At 35.3% G+C, this 13,711-nt stretch overlaps 3 protein-coding genes across 3 annotated transcripts; 1 reads left to right on the top strand and 2 right to left on the bottom strand.

Moving 5' to 3' along the window:
• The first annotated feature begins 312 nt into the window (after window positions 1-312).
• Window positions 313-2,715, top strand: LOC102620956 (uncharacterized protein At4g18257). The gene is made up of 3 exons (XM_006467429.4): window positions 313-757; window positions 1,049-1,366; window positions 2,296-2,715. The coding sequence occupies exons 1-3, from the start codon at window positions 468-470 to the stop codon at window positions 2,453-2,455; spliced, it is 768 nt and encodes a 255-aa protein (XP_006467492.1). The 5' UTR covers window positions 313-467; the 3' UTR covers window positions 2,456-2,715.
• A 1,556-nt stretch (window positions 2,716-4,271) lies between these two features.
• Window positions 4,272-6,280, bottom strand: LOC102621238 (hypothetical protein). The gene is made up of 5 exons (XM_006467430.4): window positions 6,033-6,280; window positions 5,735-5,938; window positions 5,505-5,624; window positions 4,695-4,967; window positions 4,272-4,603 (listed from the first exon to the last, which is right to left on the bottom strand). The coding sequence occupies exons 1-5, from the start codon at window positions 6,174-6,176 to the stop codon at window positions 4,439-4,441; spliced, it is 906 nt and encodes a 301-aa protein (XP_006467493.1). The 5' UTR covers window positions 6,177-6,280; the 3' UTR covers window positions 4,272-4,438.
• A 1,807-nt stretch (window positions 6,281-8,087) lies between these two features.
• LOC102621522 (DNA replication licensing factor MCM3) lies at window positions 8,088-13,467 on the bottom strand. The gene is made up of 17 exons (XM_006467431.4): window positions 13,280-13,467; window positions 13,073-13,173; window positions 12,662-12,870; window positions 12,342-12,472; window positions 12,027-12,265; window positions 11,693-11,929; window positions 11,374-11,528; window positions 10,930-11,138; window positions 10,652-10,817; window positions 10,362-10,564; window positions 10,086-10,145; window positions 9,876-9,965; window positions 9,429-9,607; window positions 9,083-9,142; window positions 8,822-8,963; window positions 8,577-8,676; window positions 8,088-8,468 (listed from the first exon to the last, which is right to left on the bottom strand). Exons 1-16 carry the CDS (start codon window positions 13,343-13,345, stop codon window positions 8,617-8,619), a joined length of 2,307 nt encoding a protein of 768 aa, XP_006467494.1. The 5' UTR covers window positions 13,346-13,467; the 3' UTR covers window positions 8,088-8,468; window positions 8,577-8,616.
• Between the last annotated feature and the right edge of the window lie 244 nt (window positions 13,468-13,711).

Genomic DNA, 13,711 nt, shown 5'->3' with positions numbered 1-13,711 from the left:
AACTCTTTTTCTCAAATCAATAGGTTGAACGCTTATTCGCAACACATTTATTCTTATTATTTAATAAAATAGGTGAGGGTTATATACACTTAAAAAATCAACCTTCAAAACTCATTTTTTTAATTAAAATATTATTAAAATACAATAATTTTTTTAAATAACTTAAAAATCACTCAGCCAACTGCAAAAAGTTAAAATTTAATAAAACTCAAATATTAGTTTTATATTTTTTATAAGTCAAAAATAGGTCAGAGTGTTAATTTAGAATAATTTTTTGAATTTACGAGGGCCGACGTGGCTTTATTCGTACAAAACAAACGACAAGTCGTTTACAGAGGGCGGCGGTGAAATTAACAAGAAAGGAGAGAATCAGGCAGCAGCAGTGGCTCTCATCTCATCTCATCTCTATGAAACCCCAATCGTGAATCTCAAAGAAGACAAATCAAAATCAAAATCAAGAGCAAAAAATGGGTGAGGAACAGGATCAGGAACAGGAGAGGAAGAAGAGAGTGGTGGTGGAATCACTGGGATGGCTGACGGAATCATCAATAATGCCGAAAAAGCAACGGTCGATAGAAGGAGTGGGTCTCTCCTCCATCTTGGAACTCAAGGCCCAGCTTTATCAGTCTCAAGAAGAATCTAGAAAATCCAAGGAGTTGAATGGCCCTGATGTTGAGTTCCTTCGCGCCAAGAAGAAGATCGCTCCACGCGATTCTTTCTCCCTCAAGAACTCCGGCGTCGACGCCCGCTCTCTCAAGTACCTGCCCTCTTCTTTCTTATTTATTTATTTAGTTATTTCTTTTTTCAAGTTTCAAGATTTAATTATTTAGGACTTGGCATAAATGAGGATTATCAGTTAGAACCCTAATTTCGTTTAATGTTTGAGCACTTAAAATTTTGATTTTTTTTTTTCATTCAATTTTCAGTGGTGGTTTTCAGTTAATAATAAACTGCCCCAATAATTGGCTTGGACTTTGGCGTATTAAGCGATTGCCTGTTTGATTCTTTTACTAAGATTAATCATGCTTGCTTGTGTATATACATCTAGGGACAAGCTTGAGTTGAAAGCAGCTAATGATGGATCAGCCAGCTATGCTGCATTAGAGAAGAAGGCTGAGTTATATGAGAAACTGCAGAGGGGAGAGCTATCAGATGAGGAAGACAAGGAGAAGTATTGTGTTGACTTTTTCCGTAAGAGTACAGAGCTGGAATCGCAGCAGCCACATGGCTCTGATGTTTCTTCTGCTGCACCATCAGACAATAATGAACACGAGGACAATGGTTCTATGCTTTTCAACATGAAGTTTGTTGCACCTGGGCGAACATCTGGAACAATGGACAACAGTGAACACAAGCGTTTTGTGAGGTAAAGCTTAATTCTTTTCTTCTTCTTCTTCTTTTCTCCTCTATCTTTCTCTCTGTTTGTATGACATTTGGTATTGGGCATACTGTGAAGGTAAACATGATGTGGGAGTTTTGACTCGCAATTTTAATAGTCTATATGGCACAGGTTCTGACTGTTAAATTTGTGGGTAGGAGTCTAATATATGGATTGTTGCTTATATTTTATCTAAAGATACCATTCAGTGGACTTAGAATTGCTTGTGAACCTTGGTGGAACAGCCGCTAGCTCATGCAACAGAAATTATGTAGTAATATATCTCTATATTGTGCAATTAAGCTACTATATATTGTCAATTGAAGAAACAAGGGTACATTCCCGCTGTAGGCTTTCTTAGGTTGATGTACAAGGTATACCTTGTAGAAGGAAAAATAAAAAGAATTAACTGGAGGGGTGACAGGAGAATATGGCCATAATTGACAAGCCTGAGGACTGTCATTTTTGTAAGTAGGTAACAATAGAAAGAATGTAAATAAGTATTTGTGATAGGAAAACTGGAAAAAATTGGGAAAGTAGGACAAGTAGAGCAATTATAAAATGAGAGAACCAGAGAGTAATTTGGAAAGAGGATATTCCTTTTGTATTATCTCCTGATGGTGGTGTACTTGACTAACATCCTGAGACAAACAAACAATATGCTAACATATAATATCATGCAAAAGAAGAACAGAGCCAATGAAAATTGAATAATTGTTCAAAATTCGATTGTAAGAACAGTAAATTTCATAAAATTATTTTATATAACAGCTTTCGTACATAAAATTTGGTTCTTCTTCTTTTATTGTTTGCTTTTATTTTATTTTATCTGATTGCAGTTATTACATACTAGGCTCTGTACATCATGCCGCTGAGATCCATACAACGATTGATTAGTGGTTTTCTTTCCATTTCAGGGAAGTTCATGAAGAAGTAAACCAAGCAAGAGAAAAGGCATTTGAGCTGAAATTGCGCAGGCAAGAACAAGCAGAAGCTCGCCGGGAGAAACTAAGAGAGGCCTATCTTCGCAAATTGTTGGAAAAGCAAAAGGCAGCATCAAATATGGAACAGACATGAATCGAAAGTGATGACAATATTTTTCCCGAAGTTGGCATTGATTTACCAGATCAATCATTTCCCAATCACGCTAATGCCATAATTTTGGAGCTAAATGTATATTTCAATCTTTGAACTCTTGCTTTGTATACTAACAGTTATTTAATATTGTACAGTGTAGTCATGTTTTACATGAAATAGATGATAGATCGTAGAAGGAACAATTTTGCACGTCTCATTAATGTTTCTGGCTGATTTTATGAACTATTGATGTCTTTCAACTGCTAAGTGCCATCGAATTCATTTTGTACTTAAAATCCATTTCAGTAGCGGATCAGGTTTTATCGATGATCATTTTGGTTCTAAAATTCTCGAAAGTTAAAACAATCATCTAGCAGAAAGATGTTATTTCTTTAGAATCTATAAGTCGAGTAGGAATGCCAAACCAAATTCTCAGCCCATTTTATACCCAAGTTATCTATAAATATACGGGGCTGAATAAATCATATATTGTAATTACGTATGCATTATTTTTGCTCCGCTGACCACATGCCAGATTTAATAAACATTGCCCATTTTATGTCTGTATATCGGTACCAAAATCAGCTTGGTGATACTTTCCCTGTGCCGAAAAAGCAGGCTTTCAATTGATTACGTTTACAGGTCACTTTTCTCGTAATTTTTTGCTATCAAAATCATGATAAATATCATAGACAGCAAAGTTTCTTATAAGATTACACATATTCACCAAAAACTATTTATATAATGTTGAACCATCACATGCTGCAACCTTAATCCTCACTATAACTATCAAAAACATGGCTGGAAGCTGGAAACAATAGTATTTAGGGCATTTGCATGATTGGAAAGTGGTTACGTGCCATTGAACAGTTTAAATCCAGGCTGGTTTTAGAGGTTAATGGAGTGAGAAACGAAAAATTATACGACTGACAGCGCATCATCTTCAAATCATTTTGTTTGTGGTTAAACCAACATAGTATAGTTGGCAGATTCTTAATTTTACGCTAAAACAGTACTATAAAACCCATACGCAGTCTCCATTATACTCGGCTACTCGCAGAGTCCATAGAATATCACTTCCGCAACTTTCTCACTAGGTGATCAGTTTCCATTTTGTTCTTAACCATTCGAGTACTTAGTGAGAGAATGGAGGGTAGCAAAATGAGCATGGCTTTCACCATCTACATTATGGTTCTTTCGGCTTTTGGCATTTTTGTGGCCACGAACGCGGCCGAAGATTTGGGAGGAATCGCACCAGCACCAATGGAAAGCACTGGAGCAGCTCTTCGTGTTCCTGTTTTGCCTGTTGCAGCCGTGGCTTCTCTTTTGGCTTGGTTCTTGTAAATTTCTTCACTTGCTATTTTGGTGTTCCTGTTTTGCTTGTTGCAGCCATGGCTTCTCTTCTAGCTTGGTTTTTGGTTACTTCCTGACTAGTTTACCTCTTTCTTTGCATAAGGTTTGCGTTTCATTCCTGCGACTTTTATTTTTTGAGAATTTGAATGCTCATTATCCAGAGCTTCTGAATTATCCTGTTATATCTTTTATATCCAATAAAGAGATTAGGACCCGCCTATCGTTTTCAATTAGTATTACTACTGACACAGATTCGCATGGTGTCCAATTCTATTAGTCCGTATTAGCCACTGAAGTTTTGATTACCTGATGCATCAGAGACCAGAGAATAATTAATTATTGTTCTTTTTAGTAACTCAAAAGAATCAGAGTTATACTGATACACAATTTAATCTTCCTAAGATCTGGAACTCATGAAACCAACGACAAAAATCCAAATGTACGAAGATTCAGAACTCTGAGCTGGCAGACAAATCACTGGCCATAGAATACTCGAAAGAAATCTTAATCAGAGCATTCAGCATATGAAAGATGAGGTTGGAATGCTATTTCGTATGTTACCAACCCAAAAAAAATAATAATAAAAATAAAAATATCACTAGCCTCTGCATATTTATTTTGATTATGAAGTCATCGTTGCTTTATGGAACCAAAAAGATCCTCATATGAACGCTTAGGAGCATCCACACGAGAAATGATCTCCACAACTTTGTAAGATGATTCGGGATGAAGTAGTGCCTCAACAGCAACTTCTGCGACCTGATCTCTGGAAATGGTACCTTCATAAAGAGTATCCTAAAGAGAGAATGCAAGAATCAAATTTGTGGTACACATGCAAGCATAAAAGAAATCTGAAAGCTGGAAGTTCTTAAATAAATGCCCTTACTTCTGTCTCCATGATAATGTTTCCAGTTGGGGGTTCATTTCTCAATCCACCAGGCCTTATGATCGTGTAGTTAATACCAGATTTCCTGATGTATTGCTCTGCCTGAAGCTTTGCTATTAAGGTGAGGCCAAACACATTCAGAAAAATGTAAGCTGGATTTAGTATTTGCCCCATTGCAGCTCCATTGACTAAAATGGAGCTAATAAGAATGAATCTGTTAACGCCTCTTTTCCGGCATGCTTCAACAAGGTTTACTGTGCCAAAATTATCAACCTGAAATTCATAAGCTACATAAAACTACAGCGCATAATCTACCAAATAGTCCGGAAGATGAAAATATGAAACAACAAACTTTCATGCATCCAATCAAGATGGAGGATTGAATTCTGGGATGCATCATGCATGTTAACGATAAAACCGTGGAACTTAATATGAAAGGCTGTATACATAACTCCACTAGACTAACAACGGATTTCATGATTTCAAGAATTAATACCAAATATGAAACTATAACCCCTAACCCAATAATCGTTTGGTAATACACTTCTGAAGTCATAAACAAAGATGTAAGCAAGTAAGATAAACACAGGTAAGATTAATCATGTGCATCCCTGTACAACAACATGGGTGCATTTGTCCATGGATTGACACAAGAACAGATTGAAATTTTAGAGCAACGACTGACAAGAGAAAAGGTGTGGGCATAGTTGTACCAGCAATTGCAAAATGGTTGTCTTTCAACATGGATATGAGTCTACGTAATCAAAACAAGTACAGATTATCTACTGAAGAGATACAAAACCAACTTGCCTTCCAAGGAGCAAACAAATCCCAACCAGGCTGAAACCCTGTGGCACACACCACAGCTTCTGAATCATCGCCTATAGCTTCTGATAGTTTGGCAGAACCCTCTGTCACATCTGCTTTCACCTATCAAAAAGGAATTCAATACAATTCCTAAAATTAACAAAAAGAAAAAGCCCCAATTAAATTTCAATTCCCACAAACTGACTGTGCTTGAGAAAGTTTGAGATGCTAACAATTTGAAGAGATGGGTTGTCTTTGGAAAGAGTAGTTTTAGCCTTGTCCAAATCCCGAACCCCGGCCTTGACAGCAAAACCCTTTGCTAGAAGCTGCTCAACAATCCTTTTCCCGGAACTGCCAGTTGCTCCAGCCACAAATATCTTCTTCTGCTTCACACTTACATTTTCTTCTGCTTCCTCAGTTATTTCACTTTTTCCCATCTAAAACAATGAGAGCGTTGTGTAGTACATCAAGAATAGGAAATTTACTAACTAAAGCCCCAAAAGAAAAAAAAAAAAAGAAATTGAGAGTCACCTTGGTGGAGTTGATTGAATGCGACCAGGTTTTGGTGGTGGAAACGGAGAAATGCTTAGTTAATGTGAGAGTGCGGAGAGGGGGTTGGTTAGAGTTGAGAGTGCAGAGAGTGGGACAATTTCTCAGAATCAGAGGAGTGGCCATAGACTACTCACTCGATTTGTTTGTTTAGTTTTCGGGATTTTGCTTCCTCTCAATTTTACAAAGCCATGGCTTTGCCACGTTGCTTCGCTTCCAATATGTTCTTCTTTCTTTTTCATATATATATATATATATATATATATATATATATATATATATATATATATATTAATTCTCGCAGAATAAATGAATAAATAAAGTAAAATATTTACAAACCGGAAATGGTCCAATATTGTGTAGGCAAAATTAAAGGGAGATTGTCAATTGCCCCCCTACAGTAATCAACATATATTATTTTCTCTCTTATTATTTTTATAATGGCCAAAAACTCCCCTGATAGCATAAGTTTACAATATTATCCTTATTTTCAACTACTCTTTTATTTATATTTATTATAAATTAAATAAATGACATGAATAGAAACTAAATAAAAAATTAAGCATTAAAAACAAGAAATATATGTTTTGATATGAGAAAAAAATTAATAATAAAATTGTTTTCTTGTACTTATTTATTTTGTGAAAATTTTCTTATAATAAATATATAAGAAAGTTATTATAAAATGATAAAAAAATTATTAAAAGAAAATTTGAATGACAAATAAAAATTTATTATAAGATAAATAATAAAATATTTTGCCTATACTTTTTACATTTAATTTTAAAATATTACAAAATGTTTATTATAAGAAAATGTTCACAAAATAAATAATTACAAGAAAAAAAATTTATTATTAATTTTTTTGCTCATATCAAAACATATATTTCTTGTTTTTAATACTTAATTTTTTTATTTAGTTTCTATTCATCTAATTTATTTAATTTATAATAAATGTAAATAAAAGAGTAATTAAAAATAAGAGTAATATTATAAACTTATGTTGTCAGGGGGGTTTTTGGCAATTATAAAAACAGCAGAGGGGTAAATGGTATATGTTAATTACTGTAATTAAATTTACAATAGACCTGTTTAAAACTCCTTTTCTAGAATTTATATTTTTAACCCAAGTAAAGTTACCTGAAAAGATAAAGAGATAAAACGACGATAAATCTTTTGATGAGGCAAAAATTTAATTTTTATTAGTGATGAAATCAGTTTTTGTTCCATGAAAATTGTGCTTCTTTTTTAAAAATTGAAGTTTTTATTTGATTGAGTCAAATTATAAAGCATTGTTCCCCTGTGATTGCTTTATTATTATTTAAGAAAAAAAAAGATGAACACTTTTATAATTTCTGTTCCCATTTTCAAATACCTACTCCAGAATTCTCATTTTTCACGATAACACTCATTTTCAATCTTAATTTCTCCAAAACGGAGATGATTATAAAAAATAAAAATAAAATCCAAGAGCTTTACAAATGTCAAGAACAAAAATCCTTTTTTTTTTTAATTTTATATAATCTTATAAGAATGGACATCACTTGATTTTGAGATGAAATTTAAAAGAATGGAAGCTTAATTATGACCATGGAGGTGGAAAGAAAAATAATATTTATATATAAGATCTTCTTTTCTAATTATAATATCTCTTTTGAATTTAATGAGAATTATCTTTACATTAATATTACCATTACTCACAAATATACTTCAAAATTAATGTTCACAAATTTCTTAAAAATTTAGATTCCACCCACAAACTAGTGGATAGGAAATTCTCATCTAAATATATATAAGAATATTTTATAAAAGAAGAAATATTCTCATCTAAACTTGATGGTGCGGATCCTTTCAAGGCAAATTCCCACAATGCTATGTATCTACGTGTTATGGGTAATCAAGAAGCATGGATTTGTTTATTATTAAAACAAAAGGCAAACGATTGACTCTTCCCACTTCCCAGGGCATTCACATTCTCAACTCGTTCGTAATCCATATAAACAAGACATGCATAAGAACCTTAAGCGCATTCTAGACTTACACAGCAAGCAAGATTTTACAGTCTGGCAAAGAATCACAATTCAGAATGTGCCCCAACACTTGAACAGAAAGGAAAAATATAACTGAAAAAGATATGGATATGGATGGGTCAATCTTTTCTCATCTTTCGTTCACCTCTAGCTGGGACCAAGACAAAAACAAATAACCTACCAAGCATGGAACATACCAGATGTTGCAGGAAGTTTGCAATACAAGATACTAAAGATAAATTAAATATACATTGCTTCTCTTTGGGGTATCTAAGAACTGCGACTTCAATAAACTGTAATTTTCTGTTCCAGCTTTGAGCTTCCAGTTTCCTCAAGAAAAGAGAGATTTTGTTGATTCCCTCCGACAATGAGCTCCGTTGGCAATTTCCTAATCCAAAAATGCAAAAAGTGTTTTGTTAAAATGAAGGGAATCGATTGAATGGGAGCAAAGTAGAACCAGATCTATTCAATCTCATAATTTAAAGGAACTACAAACCTTATAAAATTTTTCCATCATGGATGCTCCTCTTAACAGATCATGATATCATATGTACGATTCCATCAGCTATCATCACTCTGTTCTCATCTTGCAGTTTCTGAAGGACATAGAAAGAAATTACAGTTAAGTAGGCTTACACAGATTGCGGGACTTGGGTATAGAAAATAGCTCATGCTCACTAAAAAAAATCAAAATTGCGTAACTGATTAATTCTTGTGAATTTAATTAAAGATCAACTTCACCTCTAATAGGAATGTTATCTCTGCCCTTGAATAATGGGCATCCATTCCAGTGTTGACAATTTCCTCTAGCTCTGTAATGGTTATCAAATCCAAGCGATTTGCCCTCATATGTTGACCAAATACTGAATTAAAAGCTTCCATTCTGCGAGCCAACAAAAGAAAAGTTAACAAACTATTAATAGGGAGATGTAACTGCAAAACAAATGCATAAAATGGGGTAAACTTAAATATGATAAAGCAAGTGCCTGCTACCATACAGACCTTTGAGGAGAGACATTCACACCGGATACAGCTGCTGGAGGTTCGTCTACATCCATGGAACTAATTGAAAATAGAAATGAAAGCAAGTCAACTTACATAAAACATTATCAGATTTACTTCATATTTCATCTATTCCCGTCGCAATATAATTTCCATTGCTGCTTTTCATGCAACTCAAAAAAATTCTAAGCCCAGAAAAATAGAGAGAGAGAGAAGGTTCAATTGCATACTTTCAATTTTAACTCATCCAATAGAACCAAAAATACTAGATCTTGGGATAATCCATGACTTCCAAAATTAGTGCATTTCAACAAAAAAGCCAAGATTATTCTTAGGTCATTCTCACCGTTCATTATCATTAGTGCTGTGGTCTGCTCTATCATTTCCGCCAGGGTGCTCAGCCCTTGGATTTTTCTCTTGTTCTCTCTGCCTTTCCTGTTCGCGCTCCTCCATCTCAGTTAATTCTTTGTGATATATTGCAAAATTTAGAGCTTTTAGAGCAGCTTCAACATCAGACTTTGAAATCTGCCAAGATACATTTATCAAACACTATTTTGTGTAGAACACTGGCGTAACAAACTCTATTACATACAATCAGGTCATTAAAACACAAGAAAGACCAGTAGATCCTAATTATGAAAAATTCCCTCTGCCCCAGTTCGAAGAATAAAAAAAAAATCAAAGGATGAATCAATTTTTGAAAACCAAAGGATAAAAGTGAACAGACATTCCGCAATATCATCATTTATCAGATTACTGGAAAAGCATATTGATACATGACACAATCATGTACCTTCCTGTTCAACTTCATTTTGGCATGAGCAGTTGAGAGACGTATTATGGTTTCTAGTGTTCTGGCTGTAATAGGAAGCGTTCCTCCAGTCTACAAATAGCAAGCAACATAGCTGATGACTAAGAAAATTATCACTGCAATAATTATGCCAAAGATAAATTGTAGCTAATTACATATATTGATAAATTGTAGCTAATTACATATATTGACCTTTGCATTTGAACTGCTATTTCTGAGTTCTGCATATGCTGTTGCAATTTGTTCAGATGCCTGTGAATAAAATAGTGAGAACGCCCTCCAGACAAATAGCAAGCAACATAGCTGATTACAAAATTTTGTTTGCACACAAGAGAAAGTCTATAATTTATGTTAAATTGGAAAGGATGCAGCAGACATGCAATTTAGAAAGATACAAAATATACAAGAAGATTGACAAAAAAAAAGAAAAAAGAAAAAAAAGCTAACAAGTACAATAAGAATCACAACCTCGTCAGTCAGTTCAGGCTGAATCCTATGCTTTGCATAGTGAATATACTTCTTTAGAAACTGGATGGTGAGAGTATCACGCTTCTGACCCCTTTGTGTTCTCTTCCCATGCAGCATTCGGTTATACTTGACAAACACAGATGCGTCGGTATCAACTTCATCTTCCCTTCCATACCTTGAACTCCCATCTAGTCCTCCCTCTCCTATATTATTAAATTATGTTAGCAAACACTTTCAAACATCGTTTCAAGGCCACCAGTCTGTTAAACAGAAAAAAACTTCTGAGCTACCTCCATCCATTACAGACCGATACCGGTGCATCCGTAAGACATGATCCGAGATGCGTCGGTCAATATCGGGATCCATTTGATCCAATACAATAAACAGTAAATCAAAACGAGAAAGCAAAGAGTCTGGAAGTCCAATATTCTTTGTTGGAGTCAATGAACGATCATACTGTACATGCCACCCAGAACCAGCATAAAATCAAGCAAATGAAGCATCAGTAAGAAGAAATATAGTAGTTAGTATTCACATCCAACTTTAGTAGCCCTGAATTACCACTTACAGTTCCATAGATAGGATTAGCAGCAGCCACAACACTGCATCGAGCATTCAGAGATGCATGAATACCAGCTTTTGCAATGGTCACAGTCTGCTGCTCCATGACCTCATGTATAGCAACACGATCTTGATCATTCATCTTGTCAAATTCATCAATGCAGACAACACCTCTATCAGCAAGTACCATGGCACCAGCTTCTAGTCTTCTTTCCCCTGATCAAAGTTCATATATTTTCCAATAAAATTAACATGTGAAGCTAAATGACCACAAAAAATGGTTGTAGGTTAGACCTCTTGTAAAAGACCATTAGACCAAGGGATCCATCCTTCTGACCAACCTTGGAGGGAGACTTGATTCCTTTGTTTTATGCTAGGGAAGAGGTGGGTGGATGATAAGTAAAAAGGAAACATGTAAAGCTAAATTGCTAGAGGCAATTGAGGTGTTTACCTGTTTCTTGATCAGAAGTTACAGCGGCTGTCAAACCAACACCAGAAGAACCACGACCAGTGGTTGATATGGCCAAGGGAGCAATATTCATTATTGCTCTCAGAAGTTGTGACTTTGCAACAGAAGGATCGCCAACCATCATCATGTTAATGTCCCTAAAAGAAACAAGACACACCATATGAAGAGCATTAAGATGTAGCCTGAATAAAGCAAAAACTAGATTGAAGAGTAGTTAAACACATTTGGTCAGAACAATGGATGGCTGGTTATGATATCCATCAAAAACATATGCTGACATAAAAGAACCGAAGCAACTCACCCTCGTAAGTGAGTGCCATTCTTTAAATTCTTTTCCACTCCACCAAGCATCAATAAAATCACAGCTTTCTTTATCCATGAATGCCCATATATAGATGGCGCTAGTGAATTACCAAGAAGGTCAAATGTATCATCTCTCTCAGCAATCTTTTTTATGCTTTTTAAGTCTTCAGGAGTGTAGATAGGTGCGTTCGCTTCTTTGTTGAGCAGAGAAACATTGTTAGCTATCAGAACAGTCCTATATTGAAGGGGGAAAAGATGTAAAGTTCAGAAGCCAAACAACATTTTGCTGTATAGAAAGAAAAGCAATGTCAATGGTAAACGACTGGAAATACCTAAATACTCCATTCACACTGCCCTTGCTTTTGCCAGGAAGAGCCTTGTATGTACCTACAATGGCCACCCGATCTCCAGGTTTGCATGAATCAACCAGGTCATCCTCAACTATGACATCCACTGTTCGTGGAAGCTGACCAGGTGCAGATTTCTCCGGCACTTCTTGCACTGATAAGGTTTGATGATCTTTGTACTTGCATAATCCGTACTCCGTCACCAATAAGTTACCATGTTCATCCTGAAACAGTATCCTCCATAAGGGAGTCTTGTAAACAATAACAACATAACTATGAAAGCTGAAAACCTGATATTACCCTTGTGGGATATACAGAGCCAGTTGGCACACCCGTATTTGATGTAATATCTCGGTATTCGCGAGTAAGAAAGCTCCCAGTTGTAGGACAGTAGTGAACACTTTTAACAACTTTTGGCCTTACAAGAGAACCTAAATATGAGATGACTCCTAGATTAGATCTACACACATCAATATGACAATTAAAAATGCATTACTCTCAATATCTCCAAAATCATTAGTGATTCGGCTATGCAAAACTGATGAGCATAAACAATGGCTCAAATCAATTGCAAATGATTGGAAAGTATTAATATAATAGAGTTGAATGACAAAGCTTACATTTAGTGACAATGCCCTCGACACAGACCATAGAGCCGATGAATTGAGAAAGAAGGTCTCTTGGAGTAACACAACGGGAAACAAACGGACCTTCAAAGCCCACAAGAATATGTTCTCCTTCCTTCAAGTACTTAGGGTCAATATTGCGTGCCCAGTCTGTCGCCGCATCACAGAATGGTTGCAAGTACTCGACTGGATTCTTGAGAAGCCTAAATTCAGCAAAATCATATAATCAAAATCACATTTAAAAAAGAAAAAAGAACATAGAAAACAACCAAACAACAACTTGCCACAAAACCCAAAATCACATCAGATTAACACCAATTCAATTAAGATGGATTTTTACTTTCAAATTAGCTTCGTTGGAACAAAAAATTAATAAATAACTAAATTGCTACCCGTCTTACTAACCTGGGAGGCAAGTCTTCTCGGAAAGCGTAGAGATCGGAGATGTTGACGATGAGGCGGCAGCGTTTGTGATTGATCATGGCCTTGATCTCATCTTGGTATATCTAATCATCAACCAAAACGAGGAAAGTTTACCTCATTGAATGTGAAAAAAAAAAAAGATTGCATAATTAACAAAAACAGACGCGAGTAAAAGAGATGAATACGCACACTTAGTTCTAAGAAATCATAAAATTCTCGCTTGCGTTCTTGAAATTCTTGCTGACTGATATCCATTTTGTAACTACCGGATATGGTTCTGACTTCGGAGCTGGGGGTGGAGAGTAAATAAAATTGTTAGATTAGCGAGAGAATGACGGCGAGGGGGCCAATGTGTACCTTTACTTTCAGCCGTGGCTGTGGTTTTGGCGGGAAAATGATGAAGACGGCCCTGTTTTGGCGGGACAATTGTTGGACCAATCCCCATAAATGAGCCCAATATTAAGTGGGCTTTTTATTTTGGGTCAGAATTATCTCTTCTTTTTTATTTATTTTTGTCAGTAATGATACTTGACTTGCGCAAATTATCTTATTAACCCATTTTTTTTTAGTTTGCGTCATTAATTTCCGTAGTTACTCGCCTTTGCTTAGCTTTTCATGTAG

This window comes from Citrus sinensis, chromosome 2 (genome assembly GCF_022201045.2).
Source record: "Citrus sinensis cultivar Valencia sweet orange chromosome 2, DVS_A1.0, whole genome shotgun sequence".
Lineage (NCBI taxonomy): Eukaryota > Viridiplantae > Streptophyta > Magnoliopsida > Sapindales > Rutaceae > Citrus > Citrus sinensis.
This window is presented reverse-complemented; position numbering and strand designations above follow the sequence as displayed.

What these genes read in the sequence shown, in the direction of transcription:
- LOC102620956 (XM_006467429.4), top strand. Translation starts at nt 468, where the DNA reads ATGGGTGAGGAACAGGATCAGGAACAGGAGAGGAAGAAGAGAGTGGTG. An exon ending in GTCGACGCCCGCTCTCTCAA is followed by an intron (nt 758 to 1,048) that starts GTACCTGCCCTC and finishes ATATACATCTAG; the next exon opens with GGACAAGCTTGAGTTGAAAG. An exon ending in GAACACAAGCGTTTTGTGAG is followed by an intron (nt 1,367 to 2,295) that starts GTAAAGCTTAAT and finishes TTTCCATTTCAG; the next exon opens with GGAAGTTCATGAAGAAGTAA.
- LOC102621238 (XM_006467430.4), bottom strand. Translation starts at nt 6,176, where the DNA reads ATGGCCACTCCTCTGATTCTGAGAAATTGTCCCACTCTCTGCACTCTC. An exon ending in ATTTGTTTGCTCCTTGGAAG is followed by an intron (nt 4,968 to 5,504) that starts GCAAGTTGGTTT and finishes TATGAATTTCAG; the next exon opens with GTTGATAATTTTGGCACAGT. An exon ending in ACATTATCATGGAGACAGAA is followed by an intron (nt 4,604 to 4,694) that starts GTAAGGGCATTT and finishes TTCTCTCTTTAG; the next exon opens with GATACTCTTTATGAAGGTAC.
- LOC102621522 (XM_006467431.4), bottom strand. Translation starts at nt 13,345, where the DNA reads ATGGATATCAGTCAGCAAGAATTTCAAGAACGCAAGCGAGAATTTTAT. An exon ending in AACTTCTGATCAAGAAACAG is followed by an intron (nt 11,139 to 11,373) that starts GTAAACACCTCA and finishes AACTTTGATCAG; the next exon opens with GGGAAAGAAGACTAGAAGCT. An exon ending in GTGAATGTCTCTCCTCAAAG is followed by an intron (nt 8,964 to 9,082) that starts GTCTGTATGGTA and finishes GTTGGCTCGCAG; the next exon opens with AATGGAAGCTTTTAATTCAG.